Source organism: Triturus cristatus, chromosome 10, assembly GCF_964204655.1.
Source record: "Triturus cristatus chromosome 10, aTriCri1.1, whole genome shotgun sequence".
Lineage (NCBI taxonomy): Eukaryota > Metazoa > Chordata > Amphibia > Caudata > Salamandridae > Triturus > Triturus cristatus.
The window spans coordinates 817,487,808-817,513,964 of record NC_140593.1 but is presented as its reverse complement, the minus strand read 5'-3'; the positions used below and the strand labels follow the sequence as shown (position 1 = coordinate 817,513,964).

At 42.7% G+C, this 26,157-nt stretch overlaps 1 protein-coding gene across 2 annotated transcripts in view; it reads left to right on the top strand.

The window, feature by feature from the left end:
* NMRAL1 (NmrA like redox sensor 1) overlaps nucleotides 1–25,359 on the top strand; it is a 60,185-nt gene extending 34,826 nt beyond the window's left edge. Inside the window, exons 2-6 of one of the 2 annotated variants that reach the window (XM_085628410.1) lie at nucleotides 7,508–7,746; nucleotides 7,986–8,235; nucleotides 8,513–8,703; nucleotides 17,637–17,686; nucleotides 24,972–25,359. In XM_085628410.1, the coding sequence (XP_085484536.1) occupies nucleotides 7,508–7,746; nucleotides 7,986–8,235; nucleotides 8,513–8,703; nucleotides 17,637–17,648 (692 nt within the window). In that variant the 3' untranslated portion in view covers nucleotides 17,649–17,686; nucleotides 24,972–25,359. The remainder of the gene's footprint in view (nucleotides 1–7,507; nucleotides 7,747–7,985; nucleotides 8,236–8,512; nucleotides 8,704–17,636; nucleotides 17,687–24,971) is intronic. The other variant, XM_085628409.1, reaches the window with a different exon arrangement.
* Nucleotides 25,360–26,157: the final 798 nt, after the last annotated feature.

Genomic DNA, 26,157 nt, shown 5'->3' with positions numbered 1-26,157 from the left:
ATTGAAGTGCTGTTCCTTGAAGCGATTATCGGCTCTCAAAGGTGGGGTCCACCCCCCTTGATTCACCCAGGCTTGCAGGCAGAAAGTACGCCACGACTTCGCGCCTGCAGTGGGTGCCCCTAGAAGGCGGATAATGATCAGACCGAGTGACCACACCAGATATTTGCATATAGTGGGATATTCCTCTCCAAAACTGTCTGAATAACTAGGATTATGTTCCCCAGGAGGACCTCGTTTAGGGTCCAGTGTCCGCGTCGGCCTCCCCACCCCCCCTCTCTTGGGAAATTTTTTCTTGTCCGGCTGGTGAGGTGAGCGAGGTGAAGAGGAGAGGTAAAGAAGCAATACTTACTGAGAAAACAAGAACTTTATTTAGACTCTTTATTTGAAGTGCTCTGCACTGATGGTGCCGACTGTTGCATTCTGGGAAATTGAGTCCTTTCCTATTTGAAATAACTTGAAACCCCTTGTGGAACTATTGCTTCAACGCTTTGGGGCAAAATGTACCTTAGCTTTTGACGTCTCAGGCCGCTTGCTCCAGCTCCCGGTGCAAGTCTCCCCTCTCCCCCGCCGCTTCTGTCACTCTAGCGCGGCCGCAGAGCAGAGAGACTACATTGCCCGTGAGTTTTTGCAGCAGGAAGCCGCAGCTGCACACGCCCATTCCACGCCCGGAGGTGCTTAAGAACTTGAGAGAGCCCCCGCGTTGCTAAGCCCGGGCAAAGGGCGGGCCGTCGGGGGCCAGGCAGGGTCCACGGCACTAACATTTGACAAATCGGACTAAGTAAGACTTTTTGTAATTCTATAAGGACAGTGGTTTGGACATTACATCTTGTACATATTGTGCGGGGGTGACGATTGCTGTTAATTGAGTGGGATTCATGTATGCTGTTTTACACGTAGGAGGCCTTCTTCGGCTGTAATTTATTCTAATTCGTGTTTTTAGCCGCAGCTATGTCAATAATGACAAAAACAAAGGAAGGGAAAGGGGTAGTAGGTGCCCTGGATGCCTTTTTAATAAAAGCTACATCTGTAATTGTAAATGAAATTAAGTTAACCGAACGTAGGTTGTCATTAGACTCACAATTGCATCAGAGTTGAAATGCTGCTACCAGTACTATCAATACAAACCTAGATGGGGGTCACTTGGAAGAAGGACTTCAATCTAATGGGTCTCCCCTGTTGCTCCCAGACTCTCCCAGAATCCAAGAGATTTCTGATTCTCCGATTGAAAGAATTAAACCAACTGTAATAACAAGGGCACAAAAAACTAAACAAATAAGCGGAAGCAGCCCAACCCCATTGGGTAAAAAATGAAAGGGTCGGGTAGTAAAGAGATCTCGTAAACAGCATATTCCTAAACCCCCGGTAAAGGCCATGCAAGAGACCACTGAGTTGGCACCAGAATTAGTGACTGAGAGTTGTGACTCCACATCAATAAATAGAACACCTAATCAGATGGCCCCGATTATACACCAGAGCATGGAGGAAGGCTTTGTTGTGATGAATGCTCATTTACAACCTATTTTGTCTAGATTGACCGATATTGATAATCGGTTGCTATGTATAGAGAATCAACATTCAAATCCTGGTGTATCGCAATTTGAATTAAGGCCTGAGCTGAATAACCAAATGGGTAAAAATAGAAGTGGGGAAATTGCCATATTGGACTGTATGGGGCCAAGAATGACAGTCAGGGATTCCTAGGGGTCATATAGATCACCTCGCTGAAGTGAACAGCTTGACCCAGGAAGGTAATCCAAGTATAAATTCTAGGAGTAAGAATAAACTACCAGGGGCAGGAAACACTCAAAATGAAGGAAGACCGGTAAAGATCCCTGCTAGGGAATGTTCCCCACGCGTTTTGGTAGCCAATAGTCCAGATTCAACTCTAAATTTGCCACCTCAAACTACACCATACATTGTTGTCTTAGTAAATGTATGCCCATTAACATCAGGGGAAGGGGGGGACTGGCCGTCCTTGAGGAACAAATCACTGTACCTTATAAATGCCAAGACCGGAGTAAACTGTAATGCCCTGTTTTTTAGAATTTAAAATGGCTCGTAGGGTCAGATGGGTTGGACCAAGTGAGAAATCACTGGAGGGAGATTGTATAGTTTTAACTTTTAAGTCCCCAGGGCTGGTGAGAACGATAATCGATAGGATGTCTAACCAACTCATGGGGAAATCGGAGGTTATGATTTTACCGTTGGGGTTATTTTATCGCCCACCTGCATGGCAACCTAATCCAATAAGAATAGATTCCCAAAATTAAGTCAACCAGCAGCCACAGTGTCCATCATGGCTTCATGCAAACCGTTTTGGCCCCTTAAGTACCTTGGCTGAGGTCGATTGACAACAAATAGGGCCTGCTAAGAAAATTGATGCCAAGGATATGACTATACTGTTATGTCATGGGAACAACAACGAGCATATATTAGCCATAGATCCTCTGGGGGAAGGTGGTGAGCTCCAGTTGCCTCTTGATGAGGGAATAACGCGGGCCTTGGCTATAGATGGGGAGGATGACCAGAACTCCATACAGTAAATATCCAGACATAATAAGCAAACAAAGGGATAGATGTACATTTCGTCTAATCTCGTGGAATGTGGCAGGCATTTCGTGAAGATTACGGGACGAGGTATGGATGAAATATATTAAATCCTTTGATATCTGTCTCCAAGAGACTTTGAGCAGAACTAATCAAAATTTGGATGGATATTGTTCATTTATCGTCCATGCTGAACCTTTATTGGCTGGGAGAGCAAAAGGTGGCCTAATGACTTCCATTTCGGTAAAATATAAGTCATTGAAAATAGATAAAATAGTGGCCTCTCCATGGTATTAACTGATTTTGATCAAAAACCTCCTCCCGGTCCCATTACTTTTAATTAACTGGTACTATAATATTTTTGACATCCACAATATATCTATTATAGATGGTTTACAGGCTGAAATAGCGAAAGTGACTGAAAGTTCTTCACCCCTCTTTACTATCTGGCTGGGTGATTTTAATTGTACTACATGCTGCCAGAGTGGAACCAGGGCCTGTGGGCTACTTGATATAAATGAGCAACCACTTTCACATTTTAAGCACACTACACAGGGTGATGCCTTGAATGACATCATTGTGGTAAATGACCTCTGCATGTTAGAAATGTTGACCAGTAGCCCAACGGTGCCAATACCAACTTTTCGAGCAGGTATGCTTATCTTATTGATGATTTTAAAATAGAAATAAATCCAGCTAGTGACCACAATCCACTTGTTTTAATATTGAGCACCATTGTTGACAGGGAACAGTCCTTTGAACATATGATGAAATATGATCATAATTATGGCCTTAGGTTAAAGTGGGATAGGGTAAATCCTACAAAATTGGAGGAAACTATCTTCAGAATTAATCGATCACAAGTAGATATTTGTTTAACGAACACTTGTGATCCTGAATTGATGGTTCAGAATTTTGAAGCTCTCTCTGGGAGTGTGGTCACATACCTACTCAAACCTGCAGGGAAGGGGGATACTCGGGAGCATAAATGGTTTGATGCTGAATGCTCCGCGGCTCAAACACTATTGAGGAAGGCGTTACATGGAGTCCCTCGGGATAAGGAACTGGTTAGAAAGGCAAGAAAAAATTATAAAGAAACCATTGATAAAAGGAAATTGGAACTGAAAAAGCAAGCATGGGATGACCTCGAGAAAGCCTCTGATTTAAGGGACAGTAGATTATTTTGGGAGGTAATAAATCGTCCCTTCCTCAGTAATGAAAATAGAATCATGATTGCCCATATAACTGGGGAAGCCTGGGAGATTCATTATTCCAGGATTTTTCAACCCAAAGGGTGTCGCATTGTTAAGCGAAGGTGAGGATGAAATTGATTTTAACATTGAGTCTGCACAACAACTTAGTCTCTCACTTTCTTTGGAAGAGGTGGAGGAGGCACTGAGAAAAGGTATTCCACTTAAGGCACCAGGTCCTGATGCTGTACCCTTGGATCTGTTGAAGAATCTTGGAAGTTTGGGCACCATTGTTGCTTAACGTTTTCAAGGCAATCATTGTTGGACGTATCCCCTTATCTTGGAAAAAGGCAGTAGTTGTGCCAATTTTCAAAAAAGGTGATAAAAGTAACCCTTGTTACAGGCCAATTTCCTTGATTGATGCCTCTTGTAAACTTATGGGGAGAGTGATATTGGCCCGTTTTAGCGACCTGGGCAAATACCTCTGGCCTTATTGTGGACTCACAGTATGGGTTTAGAAAGGGTAGGGGGACAACGGAGCAGTGTCTCAATCTGGCCCTGATCATGGGTAAGTACATGAAGGCTAGGGGTGTTTCTATACACCTGGCCTTTATGGACCTATCCAGTGCTTTCGACACTGTGTAGGAAGAAATTGTGGTTATTGATGGAGTCTATGGGGTTCGAGGAACCTTTGGTCACGTTGTTGCGGAGATTACATGCTGCTACCTCTGTGTCCATTCGATATGGCCCTGGGGGCGAAAAGACAGGGCCGATTCCATCAACTGAAGGTGTCCGACAGAGTTGCATTTTGGCCCCTTTCTTGTTTTTAGTTTACACAAATGGTTTAGAAAAATTCCTATTGGAAAAAGGTGCAGACTTTCTTAAAATAAATGGCAAACAAATACCTTTGTCTTACGCAGACGACAATGTATTGATGACGTTAACTGCAAATAGTATGCAAATATGCCTGAATGCTTTTAATGAATTTATGCTGGGGCTAGATCTAAAGGTTAAGTTTACAAAATTGTTTATTATGGTCTGTGGCCCAAATAGGACCAAAACTTGTACATTTGTTATAGAAAATGTGATTATTGCCAAAGTCACAAATTTCAATTATTTGGGAAATCTTTTTAATAAAACTTTGAGTTGGGATCTTTTAATAACAACACGGGCACAAAAGACAACAAGATCTATAGAGTCCCTTTTTCGTTTTACAAGTAAATTAGGCCAAAAACCTATTGCTGAATTAAAGACATTGTATAGATCTAAATGCTTGCCAGTTGCTACCTATGGAGCAGGGGTGTGGGGATACCATATAAGCGTCCAATTACATGTTATGGAGAACAAGTTTTTAAAACGTCTTATCAGTTTCAAATAGTTCTAATATATTTTGTCATTCCGAGATGGGCCTTGACTTTGTGAGCGATAGTATCCATATGTCCCCATTGCTCCTATGGGGAAAAGTATGGTCCTCAGATGATTTGCACCTTTCAAAAGAAATTTTGAAAGATTGTGTAAATCTGGATCATGCCATGCGGATCCCATGGATAAGTTATGTAAAGGAAACCTTTCATAAAATTGGCCTTGGTAATTTATATGATGATCCTGACTCTATTAACCCAGGCTCAAAGATGGCGATTAAGAATGCATATCGTAGTATACTGGGCTCATCTAAATATGATGAACAACCATTATACCAGGCAGTTACTCTACAGCATCAATTTTATTTGTCTTTCACTACACATACGCAGTGGCGTTTTTTATTTGACCAGATTTCGGTTAAAAATATTGCATTTTCTGGTTGGTTTTCTGAAGCAAGGGGGTTGGTGTGAGAGCCTACCACCTTGCCCATGTGACAATGAAGCTGAACAAAGTACTCTGCACTTTGTACTTTTCTGCACACTTTACAACGCTCCAAGAGATCGCTTTATTAAACCTATCTTAAGGGAAATTAGACCTTGCAATTTTAAGGAAGGTTTTGAACATTTAAGAACATTACAAACTGCTGCTATATGTAGCTCTATGATCAGTTTTATTAGATTGGCACTATCAATCAGAAATCGTTATTGATAGGAAGTTATTAATTTTCCACGGAGATATAAATTGATTGTGAGTCCATTGGGAAATCTGGAGTAATAGATTTTTTATAAATTGTTGTTTTTAATGTAATTTTTATTAGTGTTATCGTATTGAATTTTAAAGCACTTTTTATAAAGAATATAGTGTCCATAGAAAATGTGTTTTTGATATACGGTCTTTGCCACTTATGTATTCGTACCTTTTTGATAAGAAATGCCATTTGTGAGTTTGTATGTTAAATATGTATACTCTTATGATTCTTTTTCAAATCGAATAAAGTTGTTGAAATGAAATGTGTTCAGGTGCTTTGCAGTATAGCTCCCAATGTCGGTACCAAGGCAGCCGTTCTCAGCCTTGAACAACTTGCCACTCCTGGTGCTTGCTGAATAGCAGGCTTTCTTGCAACATGGCAGACAATCCTGTTCTTGCCAATATTTCTTTTCCAGGCTTCCTAATGCATTGTCCTCCTAACTCTTTCTAATGAAGTCACGAGAAGGCACCTGCAAGGGAAAAGTTATAGCAAGCAGAAAAAGACAACTGTATGCTTAAAAAAAAAAATGCAGGCCTAGTCAGGCTAGCGATAACATGAACACTGAATGTCAAGTTTAATATGTGGCAATGAGTCCACATACAACTACAAATAAATGGAAACCTTCTTAATAGTTCAAGATTACTCATCTTAAACTTTCAATAAATGCAATCAAATTCAGTATTTGGAAATATAAAAGTGAATGAGAGGGAATAGGTTTCTAGTGTGAGGATTGTTTCCAATAGAGACTACATGTTACATATCCCATTTAAAGTGTTACGGCACACAGTTTTTATTGTCGAGTACATGTGAATAATACACTTTCTGTGACTTGCAAGGAAGGAGCCAAATTATGCTGCTCCACTTAAAAAATAGCATTGAAACAACTTTATTTACAATCCTGAACCTGCTAAAACGTGCAAAACATGGTGAAAAGTGTCAATGAGTTCTCCCCTCTCCCCACCTTAGCCCTTGATTCAGTGCCCATGATCTCAAACTGGCATCACTGTTGACATATCGCATCTTATTGGTATCACAGACGCCGCAAGCTGTCCCCTTTATTTTTATTTTAAAAAAAGAAAAAAAAATGTGCACCTGTTTGGTAGCCTTGGCAGTGCAGGTATGTTCTGTATGTGCTCATTGTGGTTAATTCAGTATGTTGAAGGTGGGACTATATGCTTATTATAAATGTACTGCTAGCTAGTTTATTAGCAGTATTCTTTTATTTTCTGCACTCTCTTAACAATTGAAATGGTTGTCATCAGTGGGCCTCAAAGATCTCTCTGTGAGGTTGTGAACAGTGCAATATGAAAGTTAAGATGACATAGCTCCGGAAAGGGTGTGTGAAGGCCCTTAAATAAACCTAGTTTGGATCTATCTTAAAAGGACTTCGATCAGCCTGAACTAGGACTCAGCCAAAAGGGCTGTTGGGTACCTTTTTTGATTGGGAGTTTAAAACTAGGTAGTATAGTGCTTTCCCCCCTCCCCCTCCTTCTTCATGATAGCTCTATTCCGCCCCCACCAACCCCAAGACGGTTTTCTGGGTAAGAGAGAAATCGCCGTTGGGTTCGGCCGGGCACTGCGCTCAGACCTACACAACGGTGTAGTTGTAAATTGAGACTTGAATCCTCGGTTCTAAATGTTCTTCTCTTTGGATTTTAAGGGGCCCAGGGTGGCTCAGTTGCCCGAGCGCTCATCAGTGATGGTACCTTTGCTGTGAGGGCTGTGACACGAGACCCCAATAAGAGTGCATCCCAGGAACTGAAGAAACTTGGTGCTGAGCTCTTCAAAGGAGACCTGGACCACATTGAGACTTTAAAGCCTGCCCTGACCGGTGCCTATGGAGCCTTCGTTGTTACCAACTACTGGGAGCACAGCAGTAAAGAGAAGGAGGTCGCACAGGTGAGACCTACCTCTCTTATCAGGGGTGAGTCCAAGGAGCTGCCCACCCATCAGGGGTAGCCCTCTCCCTCAGCCCCACCTTGTTATGGGCTGGGCAGGGCAGCTCTGTACATAGCAGATAACCTCTAATATTGCATTGATGTCTGATTTTGTGACAAGCCATGAATCCTACATGGTAGCAGCTCGAGTTATCAACGCCTGTATTTGCTAAATCATCCTGGTTTTGGTGTGTCTTATAGGGTAAGGCTCTTGCTGACCTGTCCAAGGACACCGGCTTAAAATACGTGGTGTTCAGTGGTCTGGAGAATGTGAAGAAGCTGACGGAAGGCAAGCTGGAGGTACTTCACTTTGACGGCAAGGGTGAGGTGGAAGAGTATTTCAGAGACATCAACGTCCCTATGACCAGCATCCGATTGCCTTGTTATTTCGACAACTTCCTTAACTTCTTCCGACCTCAGAAGGCCCCAGATGGCGATGGCTACTTGCTTGGTAAGGGGAGGAGTATGGTTATTTTAATTCAAGCTGTGTGGCTGGTTGTGGCGTAGGTGTTCTTAAAAACATTGTCAAAAATGAAAGCATGTCAGTGCCCATCATGGGATTTGTTCACAGTGAGCCAGGTTACTTTGTTTATATCGACTTTTCAAATGCTAAATTACTAATATAAACCCATGACCTCCAGATTTCCAGATATGTTATTGCTGCCATAGCTGCCAGGCTTCGTTTATTTTGTGTCCCATCTTTTTATTTTTTTATTTTATTTTTTTAGCTGTTCCAATGGGAGACATTCCAATGGATGGGCTAGCTGTAGATGATCTTGGTCCTGTAGTAGTCAGCGTTCTGAAGGCCCCAGAACAGTTTATTGGGAGGGACATAGGACTCAGCTCGGAGAAGCTAACTACTGAACAGTATGCAGCCATCATGACTACATCCACTGGGAAGAAAATCAAGGATGCTAAGGTGAGACTTTGCACCATTTTCCATTGATCAAAGCTTCCCTAACAACACTTGCGTTTGTACTTTTTCAAGTCTTGCCTGTGACCTTGCATGTGCTGCATGCTCTCTAGCGAGAGATATTGTATACAACAAGGGGCTTGCAGCCCACCCATTGCATAACATATGTTGGCTTCATTGTCACTTTCATTTGCTTGCTTCTGATAGGAAAGTCAGCATTGGCCATCACATGCTGACTTCCCTTCCTCTTTTTTCCGGTTGGAGCATAGACCAAGTAGTGATTGCTTCAGCTTGATTGCTGTAATTCCGCTGATCACGCTGTGATTGAGGCACTACTTTTTTTTTTATTCAACTTTGTCATCCTTGTAGAACTTGTCACAATTTATAGCTATGTTTTACTATGCTACACACACTTCAAAGAAGCCCTTTTCTTCTTTGAACTGGATGTTTGCGGCAGAAGAGGTTATCTGCTTCTAAAGGATTTTTACTAAGGCATCAACATGGGTGCAATTGCTTTCTTTGTGGTAGGAGTGTATGCCAAATGTGTATTTATTTCTATATATTTTTATGAATGGGGAGATTAATCGATTTGCTCAGGATCATAGCGGTGTTCTGCCAGACATAAGCATTGGCATACTGTTGAGATTATTGGCTCTGCCATTGCCCTTTGATGCATCCAGCACTAATGCACCTAAAAAAAAAAGCCGCATTATTCCTGTCTGTCATAGCGCTTTTAAAAATTCGTTTTAGCCACACTGCATAGCATCCACGCTGCTGTACAGCATGGCTACAAAACCTTGCCAAACCAATAGCGCTCGTTTGCAAGATCAGTTGAATTTGCCAATGTTGAAGTGTGGTGCTGTCTGGATCTGCTGCTGCTTGCCCAGGTCTACCCCTCTTCCCCCACCTCAACTAGATTTTGAGTGTTTAGATCTGCATCTGTCATGGAATTTACACAAATGTTGGACCATATGTGATTACCATTTTCTTCCTTGGTTTTGAGCTCTCTAGTCTGCATTTCTGAAATTCTAGGTTTGGTGGCTCATTTGCAACTCCTGTTTACCACGTCACTGTTCTTTACATTGAATTGCTTGTAGAACAAGTGTTAGTTGCTACTTAACTGTTGAGCAAACTATTGCGGAGGAGGCTACAGCCAAGTTTTTGTTACAACCGTTTGTAGTTATACTTCGTTTGCATGTTTTGATGAGCGATTCCCATGGATGTCAATTTTCTTTACAAGAGGCAGTTTTATGATTGAAGTGCTGCATATTTTACAGGTGGATTAGACAAAGTCCAACTCACTCTTTAAGTAGAGGATTCTTTTAATTTTTCTTGGAGGTTCAGCAGTGCACTCAAGCCTGTTATTACTATCTGTGGTTGGACTTTGCAGTGCTTTTTAGGTCTCGCCTAGCTATTGCGTTTACGCAATCGCTATGCGAGACTCTAGTAAGAGGGGCAATTCAAAGTGCTCCCAAAAGTGGATTGCATGGCGAGCACGCGCACAATCACGTGCATCGTGCCGCCATGCAATCTGTTTTGGGAAGCGCTTCAGCCCACTGGCGCCCTCTGCATCATACTTCAAAGGGTCCGCTCCCCAGCCTGGAATGCGCTCCCCCGCCAAGCGCGCCCGCTTGCTTTCACTGTCGCGCGGCAGGCGCTCGCTCGCGTCCGGACCAATTTGTCTTATCTTCGGGGCACAGGCTCAGAGCAATGCCATAATCAATCAGCATGTTAAGTCAGACAAATATCTCTCAAAGATGTAAAACAATCGCAGGCTTGCTTTGTCTCATTTTTTTTGGCAGCACTGCCACAACTTCAAACTGCATTGTATCACATTAGTTTTCGCCGAACATCTTCAAAAAACCACTCACCTCACAATAAAGCTGATTGAAATAAAATGCTCGCATCCTCAGAGGATGTGCCGATGGAGGAAAGATCAGCGGATGGACAACATAACGCTAATTACATCAGGATAAATCCTCTTGGTTAGCCTCTGTGTCAGGGCATTATGGTTTCAGGAGAGGCATTAGAGGTGACCTTTCAAACGCAATGCTCCGGGCGCTCTCAGCAGGGACTCGGACCTTGGAAGCAGCCCTGTGGCGCCAGGTCCTGCCTGGAACGCCGGTCAGTGCTGGGGGACCGGTGAGCTCTACATCATCCCGCTCTGAGCTCGCTGTAGTGGGACATACTCGGCATCACATAAATCAGCGTGCGGGGCCCTCTGCAGACAGCCCTCCACTGCCGTGACCGACGCCAGCACAGAAGCGCCTTTATCCGCCAGCCAAGCAGAGAACCGTCTCATGAGGTCAGACACTCCGACTGGGTCAGACGCGGTCAATGACTTCACAGAAATAAATGGTCACATGAAAGGAGTCAGGCGATGGGGTACGCAGAACGGCCCTCTCATCTTCCACCACGGGCCTCGCAGGCCACCTCCAGGCTGCTGGAGCAGCGCGTGGGCGTGCATGGCGGGGCCGTCTGCAGGGCCTGCAGTGGCGGAGCCTGCCTGCAGAACTCTGATGTCAAGGGTCGATGTCTTCATCCCTCTGTGACATTATTAACTCTTGACTGCATGTTGCATTTATCATCCTGCTTTATGGCAACAAATCGGGGAAAAAAGCTTGACTGCAGCTTGCTTGTGTATCCAATTGCCACTTCAGTCATTATTTTAGAGAATAAAGCGGTGGCTTTGTTGAAGTGTGCAAACTTTTGCAAACAAACATGCATATTTATTTTGTGAGAGATGGGTTGCTAGGCCCCTGTCTATGCCCCATTTACTGGTTCTTTTGCAATATGAGACTCCCTTTATTAAGCCTCCACCTCTGTATTTTCTCGAATATCACAGAGATGGAAAAGAGTAGTAATCAGCCCGATTACTGACCGGGCAGCGATTTTTCAGGCCGAACCTGTGTTCTGGGCCAAACACAGCAAACATTACAACTCTTTCCACGTTCAGTGCGCCGACACCAGGACACACGCAGAGATGCTCTCCCTGAATAGGCAGCAGTCGGCAGAGCAGGAAGGTGAGGACTTGCTTTTAGGTTTCACCAGTGGCGCAACGCTTGAACCGTGCATCCGAAATTTCTTGTATTAAAAATAAATAAATTAAAAGGGGGTTAGAACCCGCCCAATACTTACCTGAACTTACCATTCGTTGATTCCAACTTCATTGTAATTTACTTACTTCTCATTGGCGTATGACCGTGAGTTTGCTGCAATATGATCGCCTTGGTCCTCAGTTCGGATGCACGCATTTTTATGGGATAGCACTCTGTCAGTGCTTGAAATGTAACAATAGAACTGCAGTTACGCTGTGCCAGAGTACCTGCTTGTTTCTGAGAAGTGCCGGTACTCTTAAATTAAAAGTATTACATTTCTCTTGAGGTTCCGGTACTCTCCCCCCCTCAAAATAAAAGTGCCCGTACTCCGTACCGGCCCATTTAAAGCACTGACTGTAATCATCCCGTGCATGTGTGTGTGCGCATCATATGCATTGTATATGCACAAGCTTCGATGTTTAGCAATGCAAATCCTACTTCGTGTCAAGAACAGCAGTCGCTGCTTGTGCACAAACCCCTGTTCTTGATCCTCAGCATGTAACGGACTCGCAATATGTACTTGAACCTCCTGTGTAAACAGAAGACATCATGTGTTCTTCCAAACCTGTGTTCATCACTGCAGTCGCATGTTACTCTCCTGTTTAACGGTGCATCCGTGCAAACTTGTTGGACACTGGTCGTTACCCTACAGTCCCTCTGCAGTTACACTCACAGGGCTCGACGCTCAATTATCGTCACCCAAGATTGTGAGAAGATTAAAACAAGCATTGGCAAAGCCAACAGGTTTTGCCTCTCCAAAATCTATTGGCTTTGGCAATTTTTTTACATGTCACACAGCAGTTGAGCTGCTGTGTAGCATTGCTTAATTAAAAAAAAAAAGCATTGTCTGTCGTGGTGCTTTTTAAAAAATAGATTTTTTTAAATTACTTTAAGCTATCTTGAACAGCAGCTCAACTGCTCTGCAATATGTAAAACAAGCATTGGCATAGCCAATAGGTCTCGTTTTTGGGACCTTTATAAGTATTTAGTTATGCAGCACAATATCCTTGGTGCAACAACATCAACTGTTGCATGGCTAAACACTTATAAGGTCCCAAAAGCGAGACCTATTGGCTATGCCAATGCTTGTTCCTGTTGTCATGGCATTGAACAGGCCTTCCACTGCCAGTTCTGTTTGGAGACTGCATGTTGCATCCGTAAGGATTTAATGTTGTAAATACAATTTTTACAAGTGTCGAAGCACATTAGTATAGCGCATACACCTGGCCAGCTGTTGAATGCTGCATAAAATTTGTGGCGACTGGCTGTCAGCTAAGCTTCATTTAGGAACTTATTTAACAGTGCAAGAAGGTGAGGTGCAGGAGCCCAGACGGAGAGCTAGTGGTAGAGTTTCACAATGTGACGAAGTAACCATTCTTCATGGTAGCCATTTTCAGCAGGCTGATGGCAGAAATCATTGTCCATTTGCTCTTGTGTTTGGAGCGATATGCAAGAAAAGCATATTTGGAATTAAATCTGTTGGGGCAGTTCCAAAGAAAAACTTGTATAATAGTCATGTGGTTCTAGAATAAGAATCTTCTTCAAAGCTTTCTAAAGCTATGCTCCACCTATTTCCACACCCATTTCCTATGTTGCTGTCTCCTAGAAATGGTGCCTTTCTGCTTGGTTGAGTCTGGGGCCAATATACATGCTGATCATGACCAGTTCAATCTGCTTGTGCCTCTGACTACCTGCGAGAACTAAGGGAAAGGGACCTAAAGCACTTGTCCCTGATCAGGAGAGAGCTTCAAAATTTTAGCAGAGCAGGATTTTGGCCCAGGCTTCTTGTCTGCGTCCTCGCAATTGGTAAATTTTGTGTGTCCTTCAAGGAAACTCGTTTGACATGCATCAAAATATTGATGATATCCAGCTGTGCCTTGTATTCAAGGACTAACCAGTGAAGTCCTTCCTCTGTAATCCAGCCAAATTGATGCAGGGGCTCTCTCTGAACAAACGGAACCATCAAAACTGAGATCCAGAGATATTAAGATTCAAAGTGCAAAAAATAAAACACGAACATTTAAACCTTTTTATTATAAAATCATAATTATTTATCCGGAACTGGAACACAATGCAGATATTTATGAATTTCTTGAAATTGGTTCTTATTTTTTTGATAAACTTGTAAACCGCATGCACCTTTAAAATCTTTTGCAACTTGGTTAAAACTCCAGTCAAAGCCAGAAAAAAAACGTGTGCTTTGATGCAAAGCAATCAAGTGAGTCGTGTTCCACCTGAATCATTACGCTGTATGTTCTCATTCTGAATCAGTTTGTAGCAAAAATCCTTCTATGGTGTTCTCAAACGCACAAATGCGCATATAGGAATGGAGGCCAGAGGGAAACCTAGTATAATGGAAAAGGGGGTGGTGTGTGAAACGGAGGGTGGGTTACAAACAAGGGAAAGTGGGAGGAGAACAAGGGTTTTAGAAACCACGGACGGTGGAGGTTGGTTAAAGGGGAGAGGATGTAGCCTTATGGCTAGAGCAGTGGACCTCTAAGCTCGGCAACGTGGGTGGGTTTACAAAATTGGGACTTGCAGGGGGGTGAGTCGCAGAACAAATGCATAATTAATATTCATTAGGCAGATCTCAATTTACGATAGCCTCCTATGATTGGCTGCAATTACCGGAATGGTAGCCTGCAAAAGACCACAGGACACCACCATCCTTGTGATTGCGTTCCAACACTATCTTTTTATTTTTTCTTCTTCGTCCATATCGGAAAACGTCATGGAGAGCAGGCAGTGGTCCCAGGTTCAGAAAGAAATCTGTAAGGAAAATTCCTTTCATATCCATTTCAAATTGTAATTTGTTATGGTTTGCCAGCCCAGTTTTGTGATTTCTGAAAAACATTTTAAAATCCCAAAATAGAATTCATACGCAAGTAAAAAGGATTTTGCAGTTGCATGATTTTTCCAAATCAGAGGGTTTCCAACTGCAACATTGTAGCACATCTGACCTGAAATGCGGTCTCCTGTTTTAAACTGAAAACCAGCAGCAGTTCAAAATTGGCTGGCTACTGTTTATCAATTGCTAGCTTCATCCCTTGTTCCTCCTGCAAAGACGCTTGGCTGAAGCCTTATCCATCAGGGAAGGATATCACATAGTACCCGTGAGATTCCTCTCGTGGAGCATTGAACTTGAGAGATTCTTCTCTTCATCTCTGGTGCTGGCCATGGCCATATCTGTCTCATTTCTGGTGCCAGAGGCACACAAAGTCCTTTCTTTCAAACACGGCCATTAGTGCTAATGTCACTTGCCCTTTGTCTGCAGCTGCAAACACAATGTGTGTCCTCAGTTTAGAAATGGAGGGGTTTGTCCTCAATTTGGGTTCTAACACTGCCACCCTATCACTTTTGTAATTAAGGTCTGCTAATCAGGTCATCAAGGAATATTGTTAGCTTGGACATATGACCATTTTTTTTGTTTTTCTTTAGCACCAGCTTACGTAATTTATTTGGGGTTTCTGCTGCTCTCCCCAATACCCTGCTTCTGGGGAAGGGCTCAATCTCTCAAGCATGCGTATACCTTTCAATTTGCAGTTCATGGACAGACTTCACTCGAAGCCATCCAGTTCTTTTCCAAAGGAGTTTTTGGCAAGAGGTTTTGAGTAATTAGATGAAGACCACCATCATTTACATGTATGATCCACTTCTGTAGGAGATTAACCAGGAGCCCTCGCCTATCGCAATTGAAAGATGCGGACCTTGATTCTTTGGGCAGATCATCCACGATTTTACCCTTTTCTTTCCCACTGGCGACACATCACCTCTGAAACCTCTTTTAAGCTAGTGGGCTTTGGATTGCCAGTTTGATACTGCCATAGGTCTGTGGCCTGTTATTGCAAGATTTCACAGAACTATTTTCACATGAAACTTCACCCTCTTGCATGAATCTCTCTCCTCTCTTACACATTCGCTGCATGTTTTGGTCTGTGGCTGTTTGCTGGACTTTTTACTATTGCTGGAAGCAGAAACCTGCTAAACGGGGCTCAGTCTCGAGTGCTCTGTAACATGGTATGCCTTTGTCTTCACATTGAGGCTGCTCCTCCCGTAGGCTTGCCCTGACTGTCTGGGTTCACGGCTGTCACTGGACATGTCCAAAATGTTTAGAAGCAGCCCATTGAAAAACAGCAGTATTAGTACAGGACCACTATTACTGGAGAATCTTTTTTGAAAACCTTGGATCATAATACATTTTCATAGTTTGGAAAATGCCACTCAGCTTGGATACAACACTGATTTCTGACACCTGCACTGTATAACAATATCTTAACAAGATAAAGGCATCATTTGAGTTGGATATAGAGTTTAGTAACTGATCCTGATACCACAATTGCAGCCTAAATGTAATTAAGCCCTAAAAGCACAAGTTTGCAGTTCTATTTGAGTTACCTACTTTATTTTAATTGCTTTTGAGACTACAGTATTGTGCGTCTGATTAATCTTAAGTGATGTATTGAGATTTGCCTTCATGACTGTTATCAGACCTAGTCAGATTAGCTAATAAGTGTGCCTAAATCCATCTCATCTGCTCAATAATACATTTATTATTAGATATATGTCCATCCCGAGAACAGTCGATACCAATTATTCAAAACCACAGGAATATTTAAGGAAAAATATTGGGAGATGGAATAGGTGTCTGCTTTTTCGCCTTAGGGACAACAGTGTAAAATATCTCCTATGTTTCCCTATCGGCTTTAATAAAAATCTGGAGGATACTGTCTGCCCATGTGGCAAAGGCTGCAAACAAACCTTACTACATTTTTTGTTCTCCTGCAGATTCTACGTAAGGTACACTAAACATTACCTTATCCCCCACTTTAAAGCACATGAGACAACTAATTATATCTCTGCATATGAAGAAATACTACAATTGGGCAGTGAGGATATGATTTTTCGTGTTGGCTCCTTTTTATCAGCAGCCGTTAAATCTCGAGCTTCTATGTTTACCTGCTGATAAATGTTATTAACTATTAAAAGGTGCTGATTATGGCTAACCAAGATATGCTTATTCTGTTTAAAACAGGTTATTGTAAATTGTCCATCTGTACTATAACTATGTTTCCGTGCTTGCTATATTAGCACAGTAATGTTGAGGTTATCTTTACAACTTATCTTAGATACATTATCGCCCATTTACTATTCAACAAGATCATCGTATACAGGGTTCTCAAATGTCCGCAATGACAAAATTCTTATTTATATAGTTGGATGTTTACAATTTGCCTATTTGCACAGCGCTCTAAAGTTCATATTTTGCGTCTTTGCACAGCTAGATTGATGGTCATTGTATGAATTACTGGTTAAACCCATTCCCCTTTTTAAAATTGTCTTTTTTTCTTCTAGTTATGTATTTGTTCTATGATATTTATCTTATTATTCTCTGTTATTTTTTCCCGAGTGAAGATTGTATGCTATATGTTTATAATGTTGTACTTTTATGGATCTTCACTGAATCCGAATAAAGTTAAACTGAAACTGAATACATTCAATTTTTTTTCTATATTTTGAAGAGCTTCAGATATGGTTTCTCTTTTCTGGAAATTGACTCTAAATTTAAGTGGAAAGGAAATTCTCATTCTTGGAAGGAAGCATTTCTAAACTATTAGTTAGATTTTTTTTTTAAACCTCTTGTAGTAGCTATTTTACAAGCATTAGTTTTGATTTGAAAATCTAAAAAATGAAAAGATATTTTGAATTACGGTACTATTTAATAAGTGGCAACACCAGTAGAATGGCACCATTTTGTAGTTTTTTACTACCAATAACACTGAGGGTAATGCAGGTCACAGATTTGGCAAACGCCTGTGTCCATGATAACTTTTTTTTTTCTAGAAGGAGCATTAACTGTAATATACACAAGAACTGACCAGTGGATTTCTGTGGTGAGTTGGTTTCTGCTTTTGATGTAAATTTGGCTAAGTTGGGTTAGAGGGTCAAAGGGGATACTGGAGCTCCTTAACAAGAGGTGTTCTTACTCATTTTGGATGAGTGTGGCATCTCAATTTATCTGGCTTGCATTGCCTGATGTAATTGAAATAGTTTTGCAAGTCAGAAGGTACAGATTAGTCCTACACCCTATAAACATTTTATCCAGAATGTGCTAGTGTGCGTGTGTGTTCTGACTCGTACAGTAAAGGCTTTAAATTCCTTAGTCAATCTCCTTTATTCTTGATTTTGTCTTTTTTACTTGAACTTGCGGTTGTGTTTTTTATTTTTTTACTGCATTAGTTTGTAGTACTGCTTCACAAAACTCCTCTGGCGATTACCAGTAGCTGATTATTCACACATTCCAGCCATTCTTTTATTTAGAATTTTTTTTTTTTTTTTTTTAGTACTTCAGTTTGACAGGTATAGTTGAACATGGGTCCAGTGCTTATGGTGCCACTTGAACCAAGCTACACCCTACTGAAGAGCAACAATCCTGGGGAAACCAGTCTTCGGTTGTTTGTATTATGGTTCAGGAAAGACCAGGGCTGGCTGATTGCGTTGGACTGTCCTTTTGGAGCAGGGTCATGGCTGATTTGCATATGGCTGGATCCAAACTGGCGTGGCATGGTGTGCAAAATGATGGTCTGGGATGCGGCCTGAGTAATTACCAGTGGATTCCGCCTTTTCTCTAATGACTGCTTTTCTGCTCTGGTCTGCCCAGCAAAGGTGAAATAAACACTTTCACTCCGGGGCATTCTCTGCTGGCCTGCTCACCAAAGAACTTTTATCAGTGCCTTTTTTTAGTAGAGGTACCCACCTGGTAGATGGATGACTTCCAACAGTTATATTTTGTTAATGCATTTTGTTTTTCTAGCAAGATCTCCTTGCCTTCGTCTTGATTCAGAGTTCTCATTTTTAGATTTCATGTCTTTTAAGATTACCCCACTGCATCTCCCATATTTATGCAGTGATGTCATAAAGATTATGTTAATTTATCTAACGATCAACCAAGCCTGACCTGATATGAATTTGCGGTATTCATATCCTGTCCAATAACCAGATTTTTTGGGGGGGGATTTTTTTTTTCCTGCTTTAGTCTATCTTTCACTTTCAAGATTACTGCTTTTTAACTGTTGGCTGTTCTCCCTACACGTGATCGAGTCTTTCTTAACTGGTGTCCGCTGAGTTCGCAGTTTGTTTTTGTTTCTCTTTGTGCCTGGCTTGTGTTTGGTAAGCTTCTGAGAATTTATCTTGATCCCAGTGCAATCCCCAGGTTCAAATCCGAAAGGTAAATACCATTCTATGGATGTTACATGAATTTCCAGAAGTTTTTTTTGAAAAAGCGGGTTGCATTAATGTGCATTACATTAAATTCAAGATGGGTGATATGCTCATTGTGTCTAAGGTTAGGGCTATATGGTTTATCCTGAAGGTTGCAGTCAAGATGGAATTGAATAGATTAGGTAAGGCTGCACCTGCAGTAGTTGCCACCCAGAATTATGGGGAGATCAGACTTTGCAGGGATCTAGGGAAGCTCTACAGTGAAGTAGTTGAGGACAGGTTACCTCTACCTAACACTTCTAAGCTGGTACGCCTATTGGGGGATGCAAAGTTCTTCACCACTTTGACTCTCATCTCTGCTTTTCACCAGGATTGCTTGGTTGAAGATTCTTAGGATCTAACTTCTTTTTTACACTAGTTGGGATTTCCTGTTTTAGCCGGATGCCGTTTGGACACTGTTCAGCAGCGTCTGTCAACTCCTGGAGTGACGTTTTTTCAATATGACGTTTTAATTATTTTGAATCCCATCTAGACAAGTTCAGGGAGGTATTGTGTTCCAAGTCTTAAAGGTATTCATTTGAAAGTCAACAAATTCAAGTTTTGTCAACCTTAAACCGGTTTATTGGGGCATGTTATCGTGGCTAAAGATCTTAAACCCAGAACTGATACTGTCCTAACCATTACAGATTTGCCACATCACTCCAAGGAAGAAGAAATACAAGTTTTTCTGGGTATGGCTGAATTTTATAGCAAGTTAATACCTAATTTTGCTAGTAAAACTTCGCTATTTGGCAGTTGCTCAAGGAATGTTCCAGTTTAATTGGACCCAAAAATGGCAAGAAGAGTTTTCTAATATCAAAACTAGTTTAGCTTCCAGGCATTCTTTGAAGAGAGCCTTGTTACTGGTTTGCCTTGTAGTCTTGTGACTGATGCGAGTGAGAGGGTTGGGTGCTGTATTGAGGCAATGACGTGATGGCAGTGCAGTTACGATTGTACTCGACTCTTTGAAAGGAGCAGAGGTTCAATAACCCAACATAGTGAAGGCGGTGCAGTGAACTGGGCAGTAAGGAAATTAAAACCAGTTTAATGGGGTGTGAAGTTTGTTGTTCAAACTGATCACAAACCTCTTCAACAGGCTTTTGGCAGAAAGGGTTGGATAATGTTACTACTTGCATATATAGATGGTTGGCTGCTTTGCCGGATTATCATTTTTCTGTGTCCTGTGTTCCTGGTATCAACAATAAGACAACAGGTTGTTTATTGAGTTTGATCAGATTCTTTAAGTGTTGGGGAAGATGCACAGTGGAAAGAAGATGAGGTCAGGGTATGCAAAGTTTCTGGTGGAAGTGTGTAGATTGGTTGAGTGAAATTGACAAGGAAGAATTTCCGTCAAAGGTCAGGGAATCTATCAAGGGTGTTTGTGAGGTTTCAGTTAGCAGAATGGATTTCATGAGTTTTATGAAGGTTTGGGTGAGCTTCATGTTGGCGACAAGCTAATAGTCAAAAGTGGAAGGTGTGAAGTCAGTTGGTGCAGCTTGCACACAAAGGTCATCAGGGCTTATGCAAGACTAAGGGATGATTACGAGATCATTATTTGGGGCTTGGTATGGACATTCAGGTGGAGAATATTGTAAGATATTGTTATGACTGCCAGATGAGTGATAAGACACGGAAATTCAAATCATCTCCTTTGATTTGTCATAAGATTCCTGGAAGTGTGAGGAATTATTATTGGATATCAAGGGACCTTTGAACTTTGGTATGTCTTGGTATGTCTGTATTTATTGGTACTAATGGCTGCATTCGAGGTGACCTGAGGGCCAGTGTAGTGCAAGAAATCTCATAATCTTTGCTGATCAGGTTTTTCAACAAGGTGTTCGACCCCAAAAGAGATGGAGAAGTTTCCGAAAGAGAGGTATTAAACAAAATAAGCGTGCCTTGTACCACCCAAAAACAAATGGGATGGTGAAATGATTCAATAGAATGCTCAAAGAAACTATTCTAATTGCAAAACTTGGAGGACATGATTGGTTCAGAGTGGTGAAGGATATGATGGTGGAATAAAGGTTTACTCCTCCCTTTTTAGGTCTCGGGACCATCCGGTCTGCCGAAGGCAGAGCCGGAAGTCGAGAGATTTAATGTTTTGGAGAAGAGGGGCTTGAACCCGCCCCTCTTCTCCCCTGTTCTCCATTGGCTGGCCTCTTCAATGCTGGCCAGCCATTGGAGAAGAAGTCCCGTCACTCCGATCAGGCCCCGTCCTTTTCGGATCGGGGGGCGTGTTTTTTGCAAGAAGACTCATTCTCTCCTCCAGCCAATGGCTGGAGGAGAGAAAAGACAAACACGCCCCCGAATCCGAAATGGACGCTGCGTTTCTCCGAGGCATTTCTGCTCTGCCTCGGAGAAAGGCGGTGGTGTGCTCGTCCGCTCCCCCTGCCTCCGGCTGCTGCTCTGGTCTCCTCACCTCTCCTCACCCTGTCCTCTCCGGAGCTTATTGTTTACTTTAGCCTTGTTCCACAATACTTCGGACCCTGAATGTTCCCGGCTGCGACCTCGATGCAAATAGCGAACACCGACTCCTTCTGCCGAGTGTGAGTACACCCGTGTCACAAGGAAAGCATTCAGGGTTCGTGCCCTTTGTTTAGTTTTATCTCGTCCCGAAGTTACTGCGCCGACGCCGAGATTCGAACCTTTTTTCCCAGTCCCAAAATCACCAATGCAGGCCCTGCCCCTAACGCCTTAAAGATCGTCGAATTATGCAAAAATATAAGCTAGCAGAAAGACAATGAAAAAAATATGTTGATAATCTGCTGTTTCCTTTATTTAGAACAGAATAGAGAAACATTTTATTTCCGAACCTGAGCGTCATATAATTGATTCGGTTTTCTTCTGAGCGCTCTGTGGCTGACACCCTGCCAGACGTCTCACTGTGGTTTTGGGGGGGGGGGGGGGGCTGGGCACTGCTGTTCCCCGAGCCCGGGGCCTCCCTTTTATCACCCCCACTTCACACCTACAAGATACGAGGTGACCACGTGTGTAAACCAAAGCGCAGAGTGTGCTGTAGACTTCATTCGGTTGCGCCGTGAACCTGGCCCTCTGCTTGAGGGGGGGGGGGGGGGGGGGGCAGGAGTGATACAGCCACCACAGCCCCTTCCTTGGGGGGGGGCGGCATAAGTGTGAAACGAAAGCGCAGACAGTGTAGTAGACTTCATCTCGCTCTGCAGTGCACCTGCCCTTCTGCCAGCGGATGAACCTGCCCCTCTGCAGGGGGGATGCAGCCACTCCCGGGGGTGGGCAAGAGGGGTGTCATGCCCACCCTCCTGCAGCAGTGGCATATCTTAAAAATATCCCCCGCCCCCGCAGAATGTGGTGTGAAGGCCTGAAACTCTAACATGACTCAGATATTCATAACCTTTGGGCTGCATGGGGGGCGGGGGCACAGAGTTTGTGAATAACTAGAAGATGACACATTTACACTAAAGTGCAGTGCACCTTTGTGAATCAGGCCCCAGGGGATATGCCCAGAATCACCGGATGTTGTCCCTCCTGCAGCAGTGGCATATCCTAAAAGGAGGGATCCCTTGAAGGGTGGGGGCGAGGGGGGGGTGTCCTGCATTCCATTCAGGGGATCTACGTTTCACCCCTGTTCAAGGGATTTTGTACTCCGTTTGAGGCGTCTGGTTACGTTAAACGTCAGTGAAATCCATGAAAGGGTGTTCTCGGGGGGGCCGTGACCTGGGGGTTGGTTGTAACACCCGAGATCCTATATAATGAAAGACTATGGTCCAGACTTACAAAGAGCTCAGGCAATGCAGAGCAGCGAGTCAAGTCTCTGCACTGAGTGAACGGGAGAGTGCGGAACGCGCCCTATCTACTACCACGTGTTAATTTTCTGCCCTCTGCCTGGGCTGGACCACTTTGTGCTGTTAGACCTGGCATCCTTGGCGTGTTTTCCTCCAACTGTTGGGTGTCTGACCTCTTAGTTTGCTGACCTCATTGTTGCTGGCTTTAGGATTCTAGGTACCTTACCACCAGTCGTGACTCACGGGTAATTAGGCGGGGGCGGGGGGTAATTGGGGTTAAAAGAAAGAAAAACCAGCATTTACAATGCAATGGTCTCGGCATTGGTAAAGTTAGAGCTATTGGCATTGCTCATGACATTATTTTTGTTTGTTTTTGTTTTTAAAATATTTAAAGAAACGGCATTGTCATGAGCAATGCCAATAGCTCTAACTTTACCAATGCCGAGACCATTGCATTGTAAATGCTTCTTTTTTTTTTTTTTTTGCGTAAACCATGTACTATGATGTGTCCGCCCTGGGTAAGCAGGTACAATACTTCACAAGAGGGTTGAGATGAGGAAAGGCTAGAGAACTGTACATGCACTGTGAAAGGAAAAAAAAGCAGTCTGACCGCCGTAAAGCAGTCAAGTCCCTTAGTGTTAAGGTGGGGTGGATATGGTAAAGGTGAAACTATCAAAGGGAATGAAGCCATTCTTCATGTTTTTGTAGACTTTATCGAGTGACCAAAGTTTTTCAATGAGGCTGTAAAGTTGGATGATAGGTTTTGGAATTTTAACAAAATTGTAATCAATCTCTTCTGAAAGGTTTTCATTTTCCTATTCCGTAGGGTTTTTGGTTTGTGATGTTTGTTTTTCTTTGGCAGTGGGAAATATGTGGTACAGTTAGCAGGTGTATTTATTAAAACATGTATTTGGCATCTCCTGCATTTTTCCCTTTGGCCTGTGTTATGGTATGTTCTTGAGGAATGTTGGTACGTTCTTGAGGAATGTTGGAATGTTTGTACTTTAGTGGGGAGTTTTGAAGGCAGTTAGAATTCCGACTCCCTCCGCTGCTTCCTGTGGCTGGAGGTTCCTTTTCTTGCAATAAGCTTACGGATTACTTTGATGCTGGAATTATTTACTGTCCACTTTTCTGTTTTGTCCAACTTTCATTTTCAGGATTACTACTTTTCACCTCTTGGCTGTTCTCCCTCAATGTAAATGAGTCTTTCAGAAATTGTCAGCTCAGTTAACCTTCAAAACATGCAAAATGATGAGGAAGCTGTACAGTGTGGCTACAAACAGTTGGTAAAGCCAGCAGGGCTCAAAGACTAGACCGATTTGGCTTCACCAATGCATATTTCAGGAGAAAAGATGTCCTCTGTCCTTTATTAATGCTGTGCTTTCAAAGTACCTTTTTCAGTTCATGCCCTCGTGACTCAAAGTTGCTTGCAAGGTTGTCGTCTTAAAGCCCTCGGTGTGTTAGTAACACACCAGACTATGACTTCAGAGTCCGACATGGGATTGCTGCTCTGTAATCCCCCATTCCTTGTGTGGGTTTGAGATCCTTAACTTGAACTTCTCTGCTTGTCTGATAGAAGTCTCATGCTGTTAGGGTCGAGAAAGTGATGCATAATATGTATATTAATAGTTGAGATTTCCAAGATACGTGGAAGTAATACTGTTAACTTGTTGCAGCTATTCCTGTAATCTGATTAGGATGTTTTAAGGTTGTGGAAGGCTTGGAATCGCACAATTTCCTGCCTGTAAAAATCACATTTCTGGTCCAGATGTGTCTGGTAGAAAAACCTCTGTACCTAAAGGCAAGAGGGGAGTATTTAGATATCAAATCGAGAAATTACTTGCATTAGCCAAAGTACTCCAGTTGTTGGTTATTTGTATTCTCGGGATTCCATGCTTCATATGACTCTTCACGGTAGTTACTGAATACAATATTGAACAGTGGACCCCAGGCTGGACAGGGTCAAGAATGGTAGACAAGGGAATGGTGCCCATGGACCAACTACAGCATTTAATACAGGTGAGGGGATGCCTGATCTAGAACCAGCCCTTCGATGAAAGAGCCTCAACCTCGTGCAGACACTTCTCTTGTTTTTGTATTACATTTTGTGTGATGTTTGTCCTTTTTAATGCTGCTGTTTCCTTTTACCTTTATTCAGATGACTCCCGAAGCTTATGAGAAACTGGGCTTCCCTGGTGCTGAAGAGTTGGCGAACATGTTTCGTTTCTACAAAATGAAACCGAACCGTGACATACAGCTCACTTTACAGCTTAACCCCAAGGCCAAGAAGTTTGCAGAGTGGATGGAGCTGAAGAAAGATGCCTTCAAAGACCTGTAGTAACTGGATCATGCACATTGGCCGATAAGCTGGGACTCTTTTCTTGTGGCTTAGTTTTTTGGTTTCAAAGAACAACATTCTCTTAACTGTCTTCCTTCAACACATAAAGCTTTCAAAGTAGAACTTTGTCTAAAGTGCTGGATGCTTCGTTGTGTACAATCGGAAGCTTTGGTTTAGCCCAAGTTAATAAAAGGCATCTTGTCTGAAACACCTGTTTTGAACCCCAATTTGTAAACGCTTTGTTCTTGCAGCTGTGCATCGACGTTATCTCTCAAATACGATTCACCAAACAGTTTTTGTTTCTGAACTTGTGCCACCTTTTGCCCTTGACCAGAAATGTACTTCTCAGACGAGTCCATTCAAATATCCTGATGGGACAGATAAAGCCTTCGCATGTACCACTTGTTGACACAAACGTTACGTTTTAGTAGAGGCTTCTCGACCTGTGTTCTTTTGGAATGTGGGTAATATTATAGATTGAAAAGATGTCCAAATGTCTTTGATTCACATGTTTCGAGGACTACTTCTGGAGAGCTCGATGTAATCTGCTTTCAAGGCAGTTGTTTGTGAATTAATATTAACGTTATTGAAAACTTTTCTTTAGTGTGCATTTGAAAGTGTATTTGCATCAATGTAGTTGCCCTTCCGCTTTTCCACACTGGGAAATGTATTTACTTGTGGGGAAATGCTTTGCCCTCCAACCCTGCCATTGTTGTTTTGGTGGTAATTCCTTCCTTTTCCCACTATGGGGAGGGGTTTACGCCTGCTCTTGAAGGTAGTAACTGGCATATGTACGACCATTAAGTTTAGCGAGTCGCAAATTGCGCAGAATTGCGACTCGCAATTTGGGACTCGCTAAACAAATGTACTACAGTGTCCCAGACAGTGTTTGAGATTCCCAATGGCGACGCAAATTGCAGGACTCCTCAATATTCATGAGGCAAGTGCAATTTGCGACCCCATTGGGAATGGCTGGCACTCACAGGGATGGTGGCCTGCTGGGGTC